This window comes from Ambystoma mexicanum, chromosome 3q, assembly GCF_040938575.1.
Source record: "Ambystoma mexicanum isolate Mex_15411 chromosome 3q, UKY_AmexF1_1, whole genome shotgun sequence".
Lineage (NCBI taxonomy): Eukaryota > Metazoa > Chordata > Amphibia > Caudata > Ambystomatidae > Ambystoma > Ambystoma mexicanum.
Window position 1 is genome coordinate 380643166 of NC_090926.1, and position 22835 is coordinate 380666000.

Consider the following 22835-nt stretch of genomic DNA (forward strand, 5'->3'; position numbering starts at 1 on the left):
CCTTTCAGAGTTTCTTTATTTAGAGGGCCTGATGTGACAAACAAACAATACGTTATTTTCTGTTTTCAGATTATCACAAGTACTCCACTACCTAGGCGATTCGCTATTCACCTCAGATCCCCTCAGCGGGGCTCATATCCTTTCACCACAATGTTCGTACATTATTTATGCATCTACTTACTTGTAGGGTATTCTTTCTCGGGTAACTCGCGGTTCACCCCGGATCCCCCTTGGTCGGGCTCCAATCTTGGATCCCCCTTGATCAGGCTCCGATCTCGGGTCCCCCTCGGTCGTGTTCGGATCCCCCTGGGTCGGGCTCAGATTTCGGGTCCCCCTCGGTCGGGTTTGGATTCCTTTTAACACAATGTTCATAACTTTACAGAAACTTGATTTAACCAAAAGCTTTTAGCTGATTTCCCTCTGTCTGGCTCGGATCAACTTCCTATACGATTTCATCAACTATCGAAGACTTTTGAATGTGAACAGGGTTTTTGCTTGATCCGTTGCAGTACCACTTCGATTTCACAGTTCTTTATCACTCTTCACATTTGCTACCTTTCAGCTGGATACCTAACATAGACTTTTGAATGAGCACCCATTTGGTGCCGGACCACTCTCTCTACGGTATCGTATCTTGGCTTCAAAGTTCAATCACTCATCCGCTGATTCATTGTTCCCGTCGCTTGCTACATATACTTCATACATTGTTCTCTTCAGTTTTCATTATACATTGCAGCTTGCAACCTTGGCTTCAACACAGACCTGTCTGGTATCAGTCTCCCCAACTCACTGGCTGTGCTAAATTCACTGGTGCTGCTTTGTTGTAGGAGCCAAGGACAGTACTACAGCAGCAAACGATTCTCCCCGCCTTGACTATCAATGTTGCAGAGCCCTGTGTACTTCCGACACTAATGCAGCATTGTTCAGCCTCAATTCCTGGTCTTGCATTTCCTGTTCTGAAAGGTTCCTGAAAGTAACTGTCTTTCGTTGAAAAGGTTAAGGGCACTTCCCTCCTTGCAATCCTCTTCGGTTTTGCCATCTTTCACCTTACTGCCAGCTTGAACCGCTACTTCCTCGTGTGGTTTTCCTTGCTCAGAGTGTGCTTTCATGCTCCACCTTTTATCCATGTGGAGAAAGGTGATGGAAGTCAGGTGTGTGTAATGGTCAGTAATTGCCTGACCATTGTATTTGGACATGTCGGGTGTACAGCTCGGGTGTTAGTCTGTTTTCACTCGCAGGGGTAAAGGTGTCACTGGGAAGAGGATACTGCGTCTCGCCATCCGGTGTCCCTCTTCCACTCCCCGAGGACCCCTCACCCAGGTGATCCTCCCGCACTGGTCCATCCCCAGGGACTGGATCCAAAAGTGATGGCCGTGTCCTGGCCACCTGGATGACAGTTCCCCAGGGACTAACATGTGAAACACCTTCAGGTTTCTCAATGTACACACCCCGATGCCACATGTGCTGCCAAGCTTCTCGTGCTGTGTTTCCTAGATGGGAGTGTGTGCAAAGTCCTTTGGTCTGATACTGGGCCACATTTTGTAAATTAACTATTTGAGCAGGTTACTCTTATTTGCTATACAGCATAATTTACCTCTGCCTATCACCCACAGGTGAATGGTATCTGTGAGCATTTAAATCGACTCTTTAAAGAGAGGATAGTCCAGATTAAAATCACTTTAAAGAAGGGTTGGTTACATTGCTTACCCTTTGCATTATTCGCACCATGAAACCAGCTCCGCTCAGATCACCACCTGACTCTTCATGAGTTGGTGACTGGACGCTGTAGCAGAATACCCCTTTCTCCTCCTCCTAGGGTAGAAACTGATGCCTACTAGGGTAGAGGCTGATGTCCACAGTGTAGCAAAAACATTAGGTGATGTGATGCATGATTATTTAACAAATATGACTGCTCGTGTTTCTTTTATTTCTCAACCGATCAAATACCGGAGGGAGGGGTCAAAGAAGATTGAAGAAGATGGCCAAGCAGTTGGTCCCAATAAATTATTCTAGTTTGTATCCAGGGGACCAGGTGCTAATGCAGAGTTTTGTCTGCACTTGGAATATACCCTGTGTTGAAGGACCATAGCTAGCAGATGGGTCACTCCATGTCATGATCACTGCTTCCAAGGAGCCAGGACCAGCCCAACGTCCTTGGAAGCAGGCCCCTAACCGTAATCCTAGGCACCAGCCGGTCCCCACTGGGACCTTTTGGACCTTATCCTGGCGCCGGTGGCACCAGGCTTATCAAAACTATCGGTCCCGGCACTGGAAGCGCCGGGCTCATAATATGTGTGAAGATGCTTGGGTGGACTTACCTGCAGCAGACCATGCTGCTTACTTACCAGCCACTTAGAAGTCCTCTGTGAACAGGAACTACTTTCTTACCTGGGTGGGGCAAGCTCCACTCCCTGGATACAGCACTGGAACTCTTCTGGAACTGGAACTCTTTTCTTACCTAGGCGGGGCCGTGGAGGAAGACGCCTCATCACTCCAAGGCTATTTAAACCACACCCGATAGATGAAACGTGCTTCGCGTTATTCTGCATCTGCAGCAGAACGCTCACCGAGTCTGTTCCAGCCTTTCTTCTTTCGATCCTGAACCTGCAAGAATTCTACTTACCATTCCTGTATCCAGTCAACAGCAGCACCTGCAAAGAGAAGAAACAACAGGTTAGCAAGGCAACCTTTACTCGCAGTGCTTACTCACCTGATCCATCGGCTGCGGCCTTTTCTTCACACTGCACCTCCGCCTGTGAAGACAAAAGCATTGTTATTACTTACCGGCACTCCGCGAATTCCGGAATTCTTCACGCTGCATCGCCGCCTGTGAAGACAAAAGCATTGTTATTACTTACGGGCATTCCGTGGACTCCGGCGCTGCAACCCAACTTCTGAAAGACAAAAGAAGAGACATTAGACAGGTATTTACTTACGCCCATCGCGCTCGTCGCAATAGAACGCCTGCCAATACTCCGGCGTCTCTTCAGCACGAATTAAGCTGCAAGGGAAAAAGACAGTTAGAGCGCTTGCATTTACTTACGCATTTCCAGGTGCTCACTCCATCTTCCATCTCAAGAGTCCTGCAAGACAAAAGGGAAAAGCATTATACAGAGTCCTGTTCAATATTAACGTGCCACGCACCTAAAGACTATAAAGACTAAAAAGGTGTCTGGAAACTCACCGCTCGTGCAGTTAACGACGGTAACGATCCTCTGAGTTCAAGAGGCATATGTTTCACCAGTGAAGGAACTGGCAACGGCACCCTGCATCAGACGCAGATGGAGAGTCCAGCATTCACCTATCTAAGGTGAGCATGTTGACCTGGGGGCTCTACGGAGAAGCTAGGAAGAGAGAGAGAGAGGGAGGGACATTCAACAACCCAGACCATTAACCCCCATATTTTTTCACCTGCAGAAACCTCACCCTACGAGTTCGACACACAGTGCGAAGAGGTTCGACCCCAGAAGCCAATCGAGTCCTGCACATCACTTTTCAAGTCACAGACACCTTCCTGCCAAGACCAGCGCCTCCGTGGGAATCAGGTGAGCTTTACACTCCAACAGCTTTCAAGCTACAAGGAAGACGAGCCTGGCTGCACCTGCACGATGTAAAGCCATACAAAGGAGAAACTTGACTCCTCCTGCATCTGCTAACGGTGAAACAAGAGAAGAAGTTCCATGGATGATGCGATTGGCTGCCAAGATTAATTGAAATAAGAACACGTTGAATTCCGAAAGAACTTTTCAAGGCAAAGGAGAAGGACGAATAACTTTAGAAATAAATTCCAGAACTATTTTAGATCAGAGAAAGAGACAATGCATTGATGTACTGGATTTAATAAAACAGAGCACATTGCACCTTTTTTTGCTGCTAATAACGTTACATACATTCTTGTATGCTGTTTTTGCTTACATCTTGCAGTCTTATTCAGCTCTAGTAAGACGACACGTGGGCATTGTTACGTTTCTCTGCAATCCTAAAAACAGTCCTATTATTTTCAGGATCATTATTGCGATCATTTATCAGTTTTTGATATAAAAGTGTGATTCACAAAATTACATATTGAATTAAAAGAATGTGAATGTTCCAAAATATAAGAGAATTGCTATGAACAGGAAAATAGATACGTTTCTTTGGCATTTTAATGGTGACCTATTTTTGCACAATGTCTTTTCTTCCTTATTATGGCATTTATACACACATTAAAAATGCAGATACAATGGTTGACCATGAAACATCTCTGATCCCTAACAAAAGCACAAGTAGTATTTTTCCCTTATTTTGCTAAAAATAAAATTGTTTTGACTTAAGAGATGCTAGTGAAGATCATGAAGTTATAAATACATACCTTGATCATTCAGCCCACTTAAAGAATAACATTTGGTATCAGCACATGAATGAGAACTGAAAGCTGCTACGTGTGTTCTTTCACCCCTTATGCCATGAGCACAGCCAGAACATTAATCGCAAGAGAAATACCTGTACATGATGCAAGATGTCTGTCACTTAGCAGCCTAACATGGAGTTCAAGGAAGACATTTCCATATGAAGATCGATATATAAAAACGCAAATGGAAAAAGAACCAGGTTGGATGAGTAGGATGTTCGTGGGTTCCATCAGTGGTATGACTGGAGACCAGATGAGAATTGTTGAGCAAAAGAGACTAGGATGTGCAGATGCATGGGAATTGCCGGGATGAGCCTCAGATGCTAGTATCAACCAGCGCAGGATGAGAAGATGGAATTCTGGCCTTTAGTGCACACTTATTGATAACTGCACACTTATTGATAACTGCACCAGTGCAGATAGTGCAAATAGTGAATGCCGAATGCTTGAAATCATGGGCCAAGTATGCAAAGCTACTAACGTTGGTCAAGAATGAAATGGGACGTGTATCTATACTACCGATGAAGAATGTCACTGTGCTTCAGAAATACAGGATCAACTAAAGTGGGGAAAAAAACAAGGGAATCAAGCAGATAAATGATGTTACAGGAATGAGTGGCGGAATGGCCATGCTGATGGACCACTATTAGGCCTGTGGATCCAGAGCTTACATGCAGCTGCATAAGAATTGAGGAGGAATAGGTTCTGTTGTGGACATGCATGCTCCTGCATTTGTGATTTCCCCCCCCCCCCCCACCCCCCCAAAGTGATCTCAACATTGAACATTGAAGAGTTTCCAAAGATGGATGCACAGCGGAGAAGCAAGAGGTCGCCCAACCTCCTTCAGCTGAAGAGACAAAACTATTTCTCAGCAAAATCAATAGAAGCCTTTTGATAGCATTGCAGCTGAGCATACATTGTTCATTAGGGTGGCAGTAATATTCACGGCTATATTCATGCCAGGAATTCCGACTGCCGTGAACGCCAAGTGGTTGCAGATAATCAGGTGGGAACTGTTACAAACAATAAATACAACAATCAATGTAATGTAATGTTATTTGAGAAGAATTGAGGGCCAACAGACCATTGACCCTCCAGAACAGATATGTGCTGGATCTGATTACAGCATTGTTAAGGCGGAGTATGTGTGCTAATATCGGGCCTTCCGATTGCACATAGACACCTGCCCATGATGGAGAAAATGGAACCCTGACAGAGGCAATAACTATACTGTCGACTCTACAGCCGAAGATGAAGTAAGAAGTCGACGAGACGGAGGAAGATTATTGGGTTTCGTCCCTGTTTTCATGGATTCCAACCTGTTGGCAAATTCCTTCAAGCTACACCAAGCAATACCAGTGTTTCTATTGCTAGGATTTTGTTTTGGAGAGATCATTATAGGACAATGCAAGAAGACGGGAAGGAAAGCTATTGGGATGAAGATGATGATTGATGTGAACAGTGACCATACACCACAGACTGAAGACACCACCCTGGAGAACATAGTATTTTTTTAACCGACTGGAGTGTTGTCACATGACCTGGCATGTGGATGAGCACATTAAGAATGCAGGCAACCTGAGGGGGAGTGGGGGGGTGAATAAAATATGGATCACGAAGAAACAAAAATAGGGTGATAAGAGCAGGAAGAGTAGGTGGTCGAGGACTTGTCCAGAGGGGGTAACGTAGAGGGATAGATGTTCACTAGTGCCTGCCCCTCTCACCTCCGTCATATTGGAATAGCAGCAAGAGAGTGCTGTGTGAGAGACACCCGGTATCGTCCCAATGCCGCATCGAAAATAAGACGTTTTGCACTGGCAACCATATGAAATGTACGCTCGCACTAACATGATGGAATGATGTCTGCATACTCCATTGTACATCGAAGAGCTGTAACTGAAATCGGATGAGGGCAGAGTGACATGAAGAGAAGACACAGACGCACTGAAACAATATGCAAATACTTTAAAGATGTAACGAAAGTAACAAGATTACATGTTAATGAATTCAAAGAAATGTGAACTAAAGAAGTAGATGAAGAGATGAAGTGAATGTACATACGCAGAAGCGCGAAGTAGATGAGAAATATAGAAGCTGACTGCAGATGAAAATATAATTTCATTTTGTTATGTTTTATTTGCTTATATAGCGCGCTGACCCCTGAGGTAGCTAGGTGCTTCACTAGTGAGGCTGGGTACATGCATAATATAAATACAGGCATTTAGGAAAATACAGTGTACATGGATAGAAAATAAATTATGCAGTAAAATAGGACGTTATAGAGTACAATTGTGAAGGATTTACACAAGTAAATGCAATGCTAGAGTACAAGAATTTACAGTTTACAATAATGTATAGGATTTTGCAAGTAGAATGCAGCTAAAAGCTATTGTCTACCTTTTTCAAAGAGAAGTCCAGAGTCCGTGTATGGTTACGAGGAAGTACCTTATGTGGGAGAGATGGTGGAGAAAAGCCAGGATTTGACTTTGAAGCGGAATGCTGGGAATGAATGTTCTTCTCTTATTGCTGGGGGCAAGGAGTTCCAGGTTTTTGCAGCAAGGACTGGGAAGCTGGTTCCACCTGTTCTTTGGAGTCTGTGTTTGGGAATGTTCAGGCAGTGGGCATAACTGGATCTAGTGGGTCTGGATTTGGTCTTGGTGCAGAATGTGTCCGCCAAGTGTTTGGGGGCGGTTTGGGTAATCATGAAAGTTCTGAATGTGATTCCTATCTTTTATAGGAAGCCATTTGGCCGTCTGTCTGGCTTGGGATATGTGGTTGGAACGTGCGATGTTGAGGGCTGCTTTGAGAGCATTATTTTATAGGATTTGGAGTTTGTGGATGTTTTGCTTACTGGTACTGCTTACTAGTACCTATAGAGAGTTACAGTAGTCAGGTTTTGATAATATCAGTGCTCTCGCTAGTATAACTGCCTCTAGACCCTTCTTATCCACACAAAGCTTTATTAGTTTAGTGGTGTAAGCCGAGGAGGAGGCAGTGGCGTTAACCTGTTTTGAGAGTGACAGAGTGGAGTGTAGGTAGACCCCTATGGTTTTGTCATTTTTAGAGACCTTAATGAGGTTTCCGTCTATATTAAATGAAAATTGTATTGTGTATTGAGTTTGTTAAAACGTTGTTTTGAGCCAATGAGTAGGAGCTCGGTTTGATCATCGTTTAGACAAAGCCCTTGCTTGGCCATCCAGTCTTGAATTTTGCTGTAGATTTCATTGAGGCGGGAGGAGTCATTATCGTAGGAGCCTGAGAGTGTGATGAGAATCTGTGTATCAGCCTAGTTGGTATAAGGGACTTTCATGTCATCAAGGAGGTCAAATAGCATCTTGGTGAAGATGTTATATGGGTGATACTCTGGAGCCTTGGGGAACTCCGCACGAGATGGGGGATGGGTCTGCTGAGGCAGTGTCTGAAAAAACCTGTATGGACCTTTCGGCTAGGAAGGATTGGATCCCTTTTGGCCACATTGGGTGAGAAGGAGGCTGAGATGGTAAGGTGTGAAGTTAAGCTGCTGTGGTCGACTAAGTCGAAGGCTGCAGAGAGATCAAGGAGTAGGAGGAGGGAGGTGTGGCCTCATCCATCTGGATCTTCAGATCTAGAAGGGCTGTCTCGGTGCTGTGTCTAGGTTTGAAGCTTGATTGGCGGTGGACTGGGAGGTTGTGGGTTTCGAAGTGATTCTGAATTTGAATATAAGCTTCTTTATCAAGGACTTTTTTGCCGAATTGGGATGGTGGTGATGGGGTGGTAATTTGTGGGGATGTTTTGGTCTAGCGTAGGTTTTTTGAGGAGGGGTTTAACCCAGGCATCTTTGAGATTCTTGGGTACAGAGCAAGAGGCGAAAGAAGCGTTAATGAGTGTTGTGATGAAGGGGGCAAAGTCTTTGGCTCCTTTAATGATGGAAGCAGGACAGATGTCCCCTTGACATTTTGAAGATTTGAGGCTGGCAATTATGGCTTCTACCTGGGTAATGGTGACCGGGGAGAATTCGAATAGATCTGTGTTGGACCAGGTTTATGGGTTTGGTCAGAGTTAGTTGAGCTTTTCTTGGCTAGGAGAGTTCTTTTGGTTTCTTTTTTGGTCTGGAGTAAAGCTATTCTGTCTAGTAGTGCCCTCCGAATGTCAGCACACCATGTGGCATCTTTGTCACAGGTGGATGGAGGAGGTATGGGTGTTTCGATTTCCGTGAGGATGGTGAAGAGTTCTATAATGCGATTTTAAAGCAGCCATGATTAAAATATGGACGTCAGATTCGTGTTAAAAAATGGCAAAACTACTTCGGAGACGACCATGTCTGCAGAGGTGAAAGGCACTGGAAAAACAGCTTTGTGTGAGGAACGAAGAATATCTGTTGGCCTCGGATCAAGGATGCCACATCAAGAAATAATTGCAAGGCGCAAGGGGATCAGCTGCATACGCATGACATATTTCTCTTAGATTAAGCAATGAAGAAAACATCTGCAAGTGCCAAGAATTGGACAATCAAGGATGCAGAAAGCAAATGTGAGGCAGAGCAACCACGTCTCCAGAGGCCAAGAGGAGTAAAGGCACCCAGCATAATTGAATTAAATGCAACTAAATAAAAGGTTGAAATGGACAAAATCGTGGTCTCCTCGCACGTGATTCAGAACTTGGGAAAAAAAGGCCTTTTCATTAAGCTCGAGATGAAGATCATGTTGTGCATGCACCTCCTTAAAAGTCCTGGAGAATACAACGGTCTGCAAGGTCAACTACAAAGAAGCAGCCTTGGTTTAGGGCCTAACAGATGAGATGGTAGACTAAATTGGCGAGTGGGTAATCTTACGCTGTTCTCTGCACATGAGTTTTGTTTGGCGTGCATGCTGCTAACTAGGTGAAATTTCAAGGGTATGCCAACCAATCATGAGGGTCTGTGTAGCAGTGTACTGTACAATGTTGCAGAAGCCAATCCTCTGCTGTTATTCTGCTATTAATCCGTATTCTACATGTGGAGAGTTCAAGGCATTCCTACCAGATAAAGGGCATCCAATAATGACACTAACACATATATGAACTATAGGTATATATTCCCTTAACGAATGCCTCCCATCAATAGGTTTTTAAAGTTTGCCACGTAGGATGACGTCATAGCTGACGCACATTGAGGTATAAAGCTTTTGTAGAATGAAATTATTGTCGAGTGTGTGGACAACGATTTGGTGTTCGCCATGTTTCCCTAGTTTATTGAGCTGGTAATAAAGCAGTACTCAAATAATATGGCAAAGTATGTTTGGTTATTTGGCTCTGAGATTTTTATTGGTAATTCCATCTGGCTCTTGGTAGGCTCCAGGTGCTACTGCACATTTCCTTCTAGCTAGAATATATGGCCACGTCTTAGGCCTTTAACTTAGTGGCCAGGGCTCCAAATTCAGATTGGATGAGCTGGAGCTACAAGCATCTCCTGGGTATCGAGCAGTAGCTGGTCACCAGGAACTACCACTGGGGAATGAGGAGCTAGTACATAGCATTACGCAAATCTAATTTCCACTTGAAATGCAAACCTATAATTATATCCATTCATGGCCCCTTAAGCTTTAAATGTCATATAGTTGTGTCCTAACGTTTATTTATAGATTGTCCCAAACTCACAAAGTTAAATTCACCTAGTTGTGCTTGTCCTCAATCCGTTGGCTAGGGGATCCAAAATTAGCTCCTGGTAACTGCTGGTTTTAAACTAACCAGACTCTTCTATGCTATAAGCAGGAGCTAAATGGCTCCCAGCTCACCTCAATTTCGAACCCTGGTTGCATACACCACACCACTTATGTTTCCCTAGTAGCCTATGCCTGTTACGCTATGCCCCAAATATATATTTTTGACCTTTTAGTGACCCTCCTCAATTTTTTATCCCACTTAATTCACTGGGCTACACATTCTTCATTACTATTAGCCACACCTAGCTCTGCCAGAACACTGTTTTAACGCTTAGCTCATCTGTTATTTTAGCATGGTAATTCACACAACGTAGCCAATGCATGTATATCTTTTGTCCTGTAGCGCTATCATCTAGTCCAGTGCCGAAACCTACATGCAGTTCTCAGTGCACCTTATTCTTGCCTACAACACTTCCAGCTTTTCCAATTCTGGGACACAATAGCATTCGTTCCTAATCTTTGCATTCTTTTTATTCCAATGCAGACCACACACACAACGCCTGCTCCTGCTGCTTTTCTGATGTTCTCTGTCTTTCTTCCCTGTCTATATTCATAGGCCTGAATATCTCTACTACTTTTCCAATGCTTTTGACGTTATGTTTACTTTAGCCATTGTGCGTCAATAAAGTGTATGCCCTTTTGTCTCTTATCTAGCTCTAGTAGTGCTCAATACTGCCATGGAATGCTTCAGACCGCTGCAGTGGAAGAGTACAGGGAGAACAGGCGGGTAGTGATGGAGGTGTATGCTGAGAGTTGGGTCACAGTTGGCAGAGTAATAACAGCACCCTTTAAGTCTGAAATCCCAGTAAGTAAGGAACTAGGGCAGAGGGGTTGCAAGTAAATAGTCCTCTAATCTCACTCCACTGGTTCTTTAGAGTGGCCCACCTGACCTCTGGGTTCGCCTGTATTTTACTCTAATAGATACATTTATCTGAAAATCCAAGAGAATTGGTAGAATTAAGTGCGTGAGCCACTGTGCAGTACACACGTCCCCAATGTGCCTGTTCACTTTGGGCTTCTGGAAGGCAAACACAAAGCATGATCACCATCTGTGTTCCTAGTTTCCATCCCCTGACACTGCCTGAGTCTAAAGTGGCTGGTTTTCATAGCTCAAGGCTTTACCCAAGGCTGATAAGGTTGCTTCACCTGAAAGTCAAAGGTCATTGTCCAGTGAGTGTTGTTGGTGCATTTATAACATGGGATGAGACTGGGCACTGAAGTCTTTCAATTGTAAGCCAGGATTAGGACCTGGATGTGCAAGACAATGGCGTTAAAGGGAAATAGTGAATCAACTTGCCAGTTATAATTCTGGGGCTGGTCTTGGTTGTATTGTACTGCGGGGCGGGGGAGATGCCTAGCTTTGATACTCACTTATGAGTGAACGCAATACCTCCCCACTTGCACATCTCAAAAACATCATGTGCATCCAACCCATGCCTGCCTCTACATTCTTCTATCGTTTCAACGCCCCCTGCACCTCCCCACCGACTCACTAAACATCTTATTGAATCTCTGGAAGGGACCTACCCATTCCTGTCCCTGTTACAGTGGGATTGAGTTGTGCTCCGTGAGCCACTGGAGAAAATCATACAACACCACCCATTACAGAATGAAATGGGCGGGTGGCCTATATCAGAAAAATGAGGCCTTGAAAGGGAAGTTTTCAGATGTGGGCTTGTGCATATACTTCTGAGCTGGAATATTTGAAAGTGTGTATAGAGGGAAGGGTGCTGTTTACCCATTTGATATCATGCTTGGTAAGACCCTGAGTTTTAGCAATTTGAATTGCATCTCTGGGTCTTGGGGTGCAGTCAGTGTTCTCCGGGTTACACTTTTACTTCAAATAAAGTAGAATATTTTGACTTGTCTTTTTTGGTTTCTCTTTGCAGCGTTATACATCTGTGTGTGGTCCAAAGGCAACGCACATGTGCAGATTTTGTTGGCTAATGTAGACTGTATGCCACTCCAGGGGACTTACAAATTTCACCAGCGTGTGAGAACCTCTCTACTGATAGTTCAAATTACTTGTTCTGTGAAATTTCCTCCACCTAGGACGGTCTAAAAGCATGTTTTAGCTCACTTTCAGTTTTGTCTAGTATGTCTTGTTCTTCTAACTAAATGCATTTGATTGACAGGTGTGCCAACTGTTTTGATTGTCCTTGCTGTATGCACACACTCTCCACCAGAGCAACGAGCATGCAAGCACCACTTCCTGATGACCCAGCCAAGACCACCATGAAGAAGGCCTATTACCTCGCCTGTGGGTTTTGTCGTTGGACATCGAGAGACGTGGGCATGGCAGACAAGTCTGTTGGTAGGTTTTGCCACCACCCCAGGACAAAGATTGGGAATATGTGTTTTTGTTATACTGTACAGTGTTCAGACACTGTAGTTGTGACTTGTTCAGATGAGGCGGCCTGGGTCCATCTTTAGTTCAACTTCCGATGGAAGTTTTCTTTTGTATTTTGTTGTTTAAATAAATGTGTATTATTGGTGCTCACTCCAAGTAGACCATAGAGGCCTTAGAGCTCCCTAAAAAGAAAATGTTCATCTGAGGAACAGCTGCAGGAATCCCCTTTTTAGCCAAGATTTAGGCTGGAAGCAAACCCAAGCCCCCACAATGGTAAGGATCTGCAACATTCAAACAGTCCAGGGTTGTCCAGTCGTGGACAACCACTGGTCATCGCATCTGCCCAGTGACCGACGTTCAGGCACTAGAGGTTGTGGGTTGTGGGTTGTGGGTTGGGGTCTAGGCGGACCCAGCTCCTTCATCTGGCTCACACACAAAGCCCCTTTGCCTGCAAAAGCAGCACTTTTCCCCCTGGAAAGTGATTTCCATAGAATGCCTTTCCTAACCTGACAAGGTAAGACGACCAAAGAACAGTATGGGCAAAGAACAATCTTATGGCACAGCCAGCTTGGGGGTGATAGCCACCTTTATTAACCATTCACGGTAAATGCAAAAGTGCATAAGTATAATCTGATACAAATTGTAAGAATCGCATTGTTGTCCCCAGCTTCTCTTGTCAAAGTAACCACAAAACATTATAGAAAAAGTTATTAGTGTACAAAATATCATAACTGCACAGTTGGGTGATGTGTGCAATTGTAAAAATACAAGAATTCATAAAGGGAGACTTATTCTCTCAGTATTGACAGTCTTCGGGACTAGTTTAACAGTCAAGGGAGGTAAGGCAGAAGGCTTTAGCTGCCTCCCAAAATTCAGGAAATCGTTCAAAACAAGGAAACGCAATGGGGCTCCCATATGAAACTATAGAGGGAAAGTTGCAAAAATGAATATAAAAAAAGTTAACCTATAGCCTGCCCACCTCATATGGTCCCTTTTTAACAGATTATTGCCATGTGTGCAGGGTGGCGGGTGAGGTGAGTGGGGGGGGGCTAGGCTGAAGCTCCACCCATAGCGTTCCTTTTTCCGTATTGTTCACTGCATCAAGTGTATGGTAGCGGGGTAGAAAGCCCACATTTTTCAGTGTTTTGGACTTTACTGTCCCTCCCTGCCAGGCTTAATCTAATGCCCATCATAGAGAGTCTCTTTTTGCGCTCGAATGAGGAGTCTATGTGCCTTCTAAGGTGGGGTAACCCACAGTACCCATGTTGTGTTCCAGAGAGGGGTCCCTGTTCTCTGTTAGTCATATGGCTATGCTGGTGGGGACTTTCCTTTGTGTAAAATAGCTCTACTTTGTGGAAACTGTTTTTTTCCTTCATGGGATCCATTTTGACCCTACACAATTCACAAAATGGACGTTGCCTTGTTTTCTCAAGGTTGCAGGTGGTCACATGACTATTTTTTGTAATGTTCTTTATTTTTAACATCTGACCTAGCTCGGAAGCAGTGGAGCCCTGTACAGACTGGGTAGCCAGCATTCGTGCTACCATCGATTAACAGTAGTGCAGTACTGTGAGGACTGTGCTTCGGTATGTGCATCCATTGGAATTAGTCCTTTGTCAGATGTTGAAAGAGTCATGTTTTGAGAGATTTTTGAAAATTGAGAATTGTGGGGACATTCCGAGCCACGACTGGGATAGAGTTTCAGAGTGTGGGTGCAGGATAAGAGAAGGAATATTTGTGGTTCCTCTCTTTTCAGAATATCCCTTGTCCATCTTTGTGTCAATTCCAGAATTGGGGATTGTAGCAAGCCTGCAATATGTTTTTAACTGGCATATTCAGATGCCTGACTGGGGTATTGTGTATTCCCTTCTTTTGGGTATTGTAAAGGCCTCATGAGTCAGACACAGACAACAGGTTCAAGTTCTTTCAACAAAGTTGAATCAACTCAAAAAGGCACAGTGGAGTGATGCCTAACTTGCCCTATGCTAAGGCGGGATTTCCCTACCTAAAGAAAACTAAAGATAGTCTGCGTCAGGAAGTTCAAAGTATAACTTCTGTCTGTGCCCAAAACCTATACTTGCCTCAGTCACATATTTCACACTCTCCTGACACTGTATTGTGGCTTCTTTGACCACCATGCACTTGTTACACCTCCTTATGTTCCCATGGATCTTGACAATGCTTGTGTCCTTGTAATATACAGTTCTTTGCACTTTCTTGGCTGTTGCCAATGTTAGATTTTTTTTATGTCATGCATACAACTCTTTGTGCTCTCTTGACTTTGCTAGCACTTTTCAGTTAATGCGTACATTGTAAAAACTTATTTCACAATCTTTCTTTCGCTCCTCTCAACATACACGAGTGTTCCCAACTTGCTTTCATTTCGTTCGGTATTCAAAAATGCCTTTAGGTCTGCTTTAACAAACTTTAATTTTGTTCGATATTCAAAATGCCTTGCTTGCATTTCATTCGGTATTCAAAATGCTTAATATTTGCTTTAACTTGCGTAGCAATGTGTATTTTCCATTTATGTTAATGTCCATAGCTTTATTTCTATGATCACCTGCCATTCCGGTGTTCCCCCTTTCTGGTTGCACTCACTGCTTGGTTTTATGGCTCCTTGCTAGGTCTCAGCAGCCAAGGATTTCTGTTTCTCCATATAGTCGCTCGCGTCTTCTCCCAGCGGTGGTCTTGTGGCTTGCGCATACCCAGCAGTGTTTCCTCAGTGAGACAGGACTCGCACAACGGTTTCCCTTGGATCTGCCGTCCTCATTCCTACGGCTTGCCACTGGCTTCCAGCGTCCTGTGCCTTTACTTCCTGCTGCATACGCTCTGCACTTTTCCACGGGTCTCGAGCGCTCCTCCTGCCACACCGGAGAGGTCTGCCTGCACCTAGCTGTTGTTACTTGCGAGATTCCAGCTTTTAAAGCTCCCTCCATTCTCGTTCCAAAAAGCACTGGACCACTCACCATTACAGTGGTAGCCCTGCTTTGCTCTTGTCATCCTTCTCGTCCCAGTACTTGGCTGGGGTTGGTAAGTGTTTGCTTTCGTAAAGTAAGGATGTGGTGTTCTAGGTGTCCTCTTCATCCCAGTGCGATACTGGTGCAAATCGGGGAATACGTTGGGGGGGAGGGGGGTGGATCGCAGGGAAAGGACTGACAAAAGCCTATAAAGGGATGGAGGGTTTGTTGTGAAAGGGAAGTGGGGGCTACCATGTCTCACCTAAGGATGTCCTCTCCCCACGTCTCCTCCACCCAGGTGATCCTCCCTTGAATATTCAACCCTAGGGCTGGGATCCAATAGCAATGGCCTTTCCCTGGCCACCTGAGAAGGGGATACCGGGGGGAAAAGAAGTGAGGACGCCCTCTGGTTTATCGCATTATGTGAGACGTTCCTAGAGTGCTTGGATGTGCTTGAGACACCCTGGATGTGCTTGGACTCACATCCCCCTGCTTGAATGATGCTGAATAAGTGATTTGATGCTTTGTTCCCTCAGGGCCTCTTGAGGGGGATGAAAGGGGACCTTTCCTTAATCACTTACCTGATCTACTGCTGGTACTCTGTAGCTGCACTCCTAGAAGGCCTGCTGCTTGTGGAAGGACCGAAGCTCTGCACCAGAATCTTTACGCCCCACCAAACTCGCCAGCGAAGCCTTGCCTCTCTGACTGCAACACTACTGCCCCTTGATCTGGTAGAACCATTCAACAGGTTTACATCGCCATATCCAGAAATGGGAGCCCGATCACTGTCAGGACCCTGAAGAGTGCCTGCATCATTTGGACTGAAGTTTCTTCTTCCAAGGACATCAGGCAGACCCCTTAGTTCCAGCTCCCTTCTCTGGGAAGCTCCACCGGCCTGTGCTCCTGCAACCACACAGTCAAACTCTCCTCGCTGCCCTCCCAAGACTTGCTCCTCTCAGGTGTAATTTCATATGGACAAATGTAACATCCGCCCTGCCCAGGGGTCTTTTCAAGCAAACCTTATCTTTAGAAGCCAAAACCCCTAGTACGAGAACTTTTTTTTATGACTAGAAAATAAATAAAGGCCACATCTTGGCCTTCCTGCTCCTCTGGCTTAGACCTTCAGCCAGGGTGCCAGTGACTCTAATGGCCATCCCTCACAAGAGTATTGGCATCCCTCTTGCGCGCTGGCATTTCTGGAGCACTGTGAGGTTCCCAAACATCGCTAGTGACTACTTCTGAAAAAAACACACACAATTGCCTGCTGCAGAAGCACTTGCAGATCTTGCTCTTCTAACTCTCTGGCACTACTGACAAGACTTTCCTTTGACTAGATTGTCATCCTGAGGCCTCCTTCTTCCACTTGATATTTTTTTAACTTCACTGAAAATCCAGAAACTGCCCCATTGTCCATTTTCACAAAAGTTAACTCTTATCCACAAAAGCCTGCCCAAATCCTCACAAATGGTTCCCCTTGCTGTCTTTACTGATTGAATAGCAAAAGCCTCTTTTTTAAAAATTATTTATTTATTTATTTTCATACCCATGACTGCATTTTCACTTCTAGGAAAGACATTTAACTCTAAACTTGCTCCTTATTACAGTGCTTCACATTTGTGTAATGAAGTTTGCTGCCGGTTAGTGTAACATTTTATCAGTTGCCTTTTCCTATTTAAAGAATGTGTTTGTATACAAAAAGGGTGCGGATATGCTGTCATTTGTTTTTTGTCAAATGTTGTGTGCCCCTTCCCATCCCTCCCACCGTACCTAAGATTTAAGTCTTGGGGGCTCTGCCACATTACTACTTAGAGAACCTGATGGAATTTGAGGGAATCGCTGGCACCCTGACCACTCTTTTTTGTGACCTTGGCCTCCTTCCAAGGAGGCCTACTTTTTTCTGGTACTGTTACTCCTGCCATGAGGGTGAGCGAGTTTCAGGATGTAAGGAGCCTTTTGCAGTTTTTCATGCTGTTAAGGTATGTGCTTTCCTTTATTCCATCTGTTTTCAGTCGAAGCACTAAATATACTTGCCTGTTTTTCAGCTAAGGCCACATTTTCCAGCAGCCAAGGATCAGGTTAATGTGATTGCTGCCAGGATTTTGCTTCTCTTTGGGTGGGACAAGACCCTTTTCATATGTCAGACAATAATTTTGTTGCTCTTATGCTCTCACCTTGACCCGCGTCCACCATGGCCACCGTTGCCAACTGGATTCTCTTGCATTTCCAAAGCATGTTCTTCCCTTTCGTGAGGGACTGCATGCACAGCAACAGATTGAAGACGGAATCTGTAGCTTTCCAAAGGCATGTGTGGTGTCCAGTAAAAATGGATAGATGTTAACGAATAACTTTTTTTATGACTAGAAAATAAATAAAGACCAAATTTGTTTGTTATTAAAAATATATATGGGGGTTGGAGGTAGGGGATTAAAAAGGGAGGGGGGGCAGTTGGGGTTGGGTTATAATCCTAGAGAAACAGGAATTTTGGGGGGCAAATAAAACAAAAATAAATCAGTATTTGTTCAATATTTTTGTTTCGTAAAAAATGTTTTTGTTAAAAAGAAAAAAGTTAAATTCACATAGATCCGGCATGTATCTGAGACCTTTTTGATGGCCACGTGGGCTAATCCACCTGTGTTCTGCAAGCACTATTCTTTTCGTGTCTCTTCCATACCGGATCCTTCTTTCAGCCAGGATATTTGGGTGTCATTTTTCAATTGACGTCTACTCGAATATGTTATCAACCCAATTCTTTCTTTTGTAATCTGTCCCAAAAATGTGGGAAGAAGGGATAGCATCTGCCTAAAAAAAGAAAAACTAACTTCATGGTGTATCGGGTGATCTTAGCCAGTAACTCTGCCTCTTAAACAATTTACACCCAGCCATCCCTTGTGCATACATCCGTGTGCTTGACTTAACTTAAACCGAACTCCTCCTTATTGGCTCACCGTTCACCCTCGGGAACCTTGGAGAACAGTACTCCACCTTCACTATTGACAACATTCCAATTACCAATTAAGGTCTCAAACCATGTCCAGACACTCAGTCTACCTCGACTCCAATCTGTCGCTGGACAGACAGGTCAATGCCATTGCTGCCTCCTCAGCCTACTACTCCAAAGTCTTCAACGCAGCCAGACCTTTTTTGGCCCGTCAAAGCTGCCTCACGATTGCCAGGACAATCATCGGGTCAAGACTTACTACTGTAATGCCCTTCTCGTGGGGACATCCAACAAAAACCTGGCCAAACTTCAGCTAGCCCAAAACAATGCACTAAGGACACCCTAAGGCACCGCAAGGAGAAACCATATCTCCGAAATCAGAAGGCAAGTACATTGGCTCCCTGTCAAACAGAGAATTGTTTTTAAAACTCTTGCCCTCACCCACAAATGCCTTCACGAACTTGCCCCCCCCCCCCAACCTGACTAACAGAATCACCAGGCACTCCGCCACAAGACCGCTCAGATCCATCTATGCCAACACTATTGTTACGCCTACCTCACGGAAAGTGCGCACTGGTGGCTCCAGTTTCCCCACCTTAGCAGCCACGCACTGGAACGCCCTGCCTCCTCACCTAAGACTCATTGAGTCCCACCTAGCCTTTTGCAAGGCCATCAAAACCAGACTTTTTGTGTAATTTAAATCTGTATCCTCCACTGATTATATGCCTGCCTAACTGTAACTAAGAGCCTTCTGGCACCTGTATGTAATCTTAAATCTGTGTATCCTCTGTAACAGCACCTCGATGCCTTATGGGCTGCCAGTGCGCTTAACAAATGCAAATAAATAAAAAAATAAAAACTACTGGTTCAGCAGCTGGAGGCAATTCTATAGAGCAGAGGTGGTCATGGGCACATGGTGGGAAACTTGTTTACTGGGCTATCTAAATTCCGTAGATGTATTGTGCATCTTTTTGAGCAGTTTTCTGATTTGGCCATGTGCACTGTTCGGCTTACAAACCTGTGAGGGGGGAGTTTGCCACGAGCTAAGAGTAGCAAAATCCCCATGAAGGTAATTTTTTTTTTTTTGTTTGCATTCATTGGTCAATAAGCATTGAGCAAAACCAGTTGGGCACTTTAGAGCTGTTTGGGTCAATGAAGTCCTTGGAGTACTTTGCCTCTTCAGCCAAGTCTAAGTGTCAGTGGACAGATCATGCCAATGAGTTCATCCCAGAATGATTTTCAGGCCAGAATGTTGGTTTGCCATATGCGTTTTGAAATTAGTATTATTGAGGTCCATCTATGGAATGGCCCTAACGTTTGCGCTTGCAGATAGTTTCTATTAATTCCTTAATTGTTCCTTTTTTTAATAGGCTGGGAGTAGTTGTAGGTTTCATCCTCTACTCATATGTCCTGCTTCCCGCCCCTTCTTCCATACTTGTTGGAGTTCTTACGGGTACAGGGCCAGAGCATTCTGGTACACAGCCACACCATTTGAGTCAAATCTCCCAGCCTTGCCCTGCCAGTCCTTTTCTCGATGCCGGACGAGACTGAGCTTTGGTGCTGCGCTCCTTGCACTCTTTTTTTTTTTTTTTTTTTTTTTTTTTTTTCCCTCTTTGTGATGTGGGGTTGGGAGTTCCCTCGCTTATGATGGGTAAAGCATGTTTTGCAGCCTGTGTGGCTGCCAGAAGCAGTTCCACACTGCTGATCTTCATTAATTCTGTATACATTGTTTTAGACTGAAACAGTTGGACCACTGCTGGTAATGCGACTCCTTGTCCGTCCGTGCACTCTCGCCCCACCTTCAATGCTGGCTGATGTCAAGGCTTCCACCTTGGCACCTTCAAGAGTTCCTGAAGGTGAAACAGCGTCAAGAGGTATGCAATCTTTCCTTCCTGTATGTCCAGGAGGGATCCAAGGGACCGTTTGCCTATTGGAGGCTTTTCGTAGGTTCCACCCCACCCCCCCCCCCCCCCCATACCCCCCGATTAGGGGCTAAGTGCAGGAGGACACCCGAGGATCCCCTTTAAGGGGGTTAGGTTGAAGGCAAAGTCACCAGGCTCCTCAAAAGGGGGGGGGGACAAGGATTTTAGAGGGGCTAAGTCACCAGCTCCTCCAATGGGGTTTTGGCGGACAAGTGTTTCGGCAAAGCCAGGCCAACGTCCCCCAAGAGTACAAACCTTCTAAAGGCTCACAAATGTTGGAAGGAAAACCTTGCGAAATGGTGGCAACTATGGTGGAGGTGCATGTGATTCAGTAGGCGTCCTGGCCTTTCGGGCCTGTTGACAGGGGCCTCCTCCTAGAGGGCTCAGACTCTTTTGCCCCAAGAGTGCAGTGGTCTGCACCAACTAGGGTGTCATTTCCCCCGATTTGTTGAACTCGCCCCTCCCGCCATCTGTTACGGATATGTGGCTATTAGGAAGCATAGTACTGTGACGAATCCGAGGATGTTGTCCCTTCTCCAGCGGGAGACCTTTCCCTTAATCCCCCAGGGGGTGGTACACCGAGGAAGGATCACATGGCGAAGGAAGCACCTTATGCGATTGGGGACGACTGTGCTTGGAGAACGCAGTATTCCTCCGTGTCAATACACCTAAACCCTTCTCCAATGCGAAATCCTCCTTCCCCCTCTTGATATGGCCAATGTGTGCTATTGTCAAGTTAGCCAACCTAATATATTGGACAAGATTAAAACATCAGAGAATACAATGTATGCTGCATATAGTTCTATTCTGAGTACTGAGAAGATGATGACCAGGAGTCCAAGGATCACTATGGAGAAGCAGAGTGAGCGCTCTAACTTCTCACGGTGTGCGATTGGCTCATTGCAATTCAACTATCCAGCATTGGGGTTTAAACGGCGCTCAGCTGAGACACCGAGGGAGAGCTATTTTCCAAGGAGGAATTGGGTGAGCGGTTTGCCGGACAAGAGCTAGCCAAAGGAAAATACGAGCAGAAGAGGAAAACCCAAACGTGGTCCAAGAGGAAAGGACTGCGCTGGCTGCTGCCCTGTAAAACCTCCAGGCATCCAAGGCACCATCAAAACGCCCAAGAAAGGGCGCACAGCCTGGAAGAAGCAGACCTCCGAAAAGCCGCTGCAGAGAGATGGAACACATGCTCTGGAAACGCCAGTACCTGCGCGAAAGAAGTAAACCGGCACGCAGGTTACCCAAGAAGTGCTGGAGGTCCGGGAAAGAAAAGGGGTGAAAGTGGAAGCTGGGATAAGAGGGTCTGGGACCCCAGTTAATGAAGTGAGTCTGCGACTTACACCATATGAGAAACAGAAACAGTCATTTTGAATATTGCAAGTCTGGGACCTTCACCCAAAGAGAGACAAGTCCATAAGTGGACAATTTCTTGGCATGAGAGTAAACCAAGCCGTTCTGAATACTGCGATTCTCAGACCCGCCACCAAAATGAGAACAATAATTGAGGAGTAATCCTACGCTTGGTAAAAGGAATGTGCCAAGTTGTTGGGATAAAACAGTAGAAATCTAAGAAGCTTGTTATCGTGAATGATCTGAAATGGTATTTATAATGCGCCTATACACAAGTGTTTCAAAATGCGACGAGGCAAGGGAGGGGGAACAGAGGGAAGGCAGACAACAATCCTACTAGGCCAGGTGTCTTCAGATCGTGCAAGTGCATGGGAAGGGGGAAGGGGGAAAGTGCAGGGGGGGAGTGGGGTGACAGTGCAGTACATGGGATAATAGAATAAATAAACAATAAGTAAAAGTACTACCAGCTAGTGGCAAGTGCAAGGGTAAGTGCAGACATCAGGTGTCAAGTGCTGGTAATGGGACTGTAGGGATACAGAAACAGTCCCCAAGTGCAGGGGTTGCCACGGAGGCAGTGCAGGTGTGTGACTGGCAGGGGCGGGGACCTGGGCCGAGAACAGAGGGTGGCCAGGTAACCAGTGCAGTTTGTTTCAGCCAGAAATTAAGTAGGGGAGAGGAGGAGGAGGAGGAGAAAAAGCAGAAGCAAAGAGAGGTTTTGAGGTGTTTCCAAAACCGGAGATGATTCTCCAGTTTCAGGGAGGCAGGAAGAGGCTGTTCCAGAGGGAGGCCCCAGCCGAAGAAAGGTCTTCCACCAACTCGTTGCTTGAAGAAGCGACTGACCCTGAGGGAGTTGGAGGCGCATGAGGGAAGAGCTCGAGAAGGAAGATATTTAGGAAGAGGCAGTTGAAGGTAATGAGGCCCCAGGCCCCAAAAGGCCTTGTGGGCACTGATATTTGCTTAAGAAAACCCTAAAGACGAAAATGTAGAACAAGAAGGAATCTAGGGGAAAAGATTACGACCCTAGCCTTGGGAGTCCTAAATTTGTGAACATTTCGTTGTTTTCACCAGCATTGGTTGCCTAAGAGACTGGGAACTTTTCTGTTGGTTGGATCTACAAATAACACTTTACTTTGGGAAGAGATCATCCTTGCAGAGTTGGTTTGTTATTAGTGTTGGGGACAGAGGTAGGCTTTTTGGGACATGACAGTGGCAGACTTTGTCAGAACCACTAGGAGATCCTTATG

General features: G+C 45.2%; 1 protein-coding gene across 2 annotated transcripts in view; it reads left to right on the forward strand.

Annotated features, from left to right (window-relative positions):
- Positions 1-22835, forward strand: part of DCTN4 (dynactin subunit 4) — a 447710-nt gene that overhangs the window by 62916 nt on the left and 361959 nt on the right. For both annotated transcript variants that reach the window (XM_069654034.1, XM_069654035.1), the window contains exon 3: positions 12204-12382. In XM_069654034.1, the coding sequence (XP_069510135.1) occupies positions 12204-12382 (179 nt within the window). The remainder of the gene's footprint in view (positions 1-12203; positions 12383-22835) is intronic.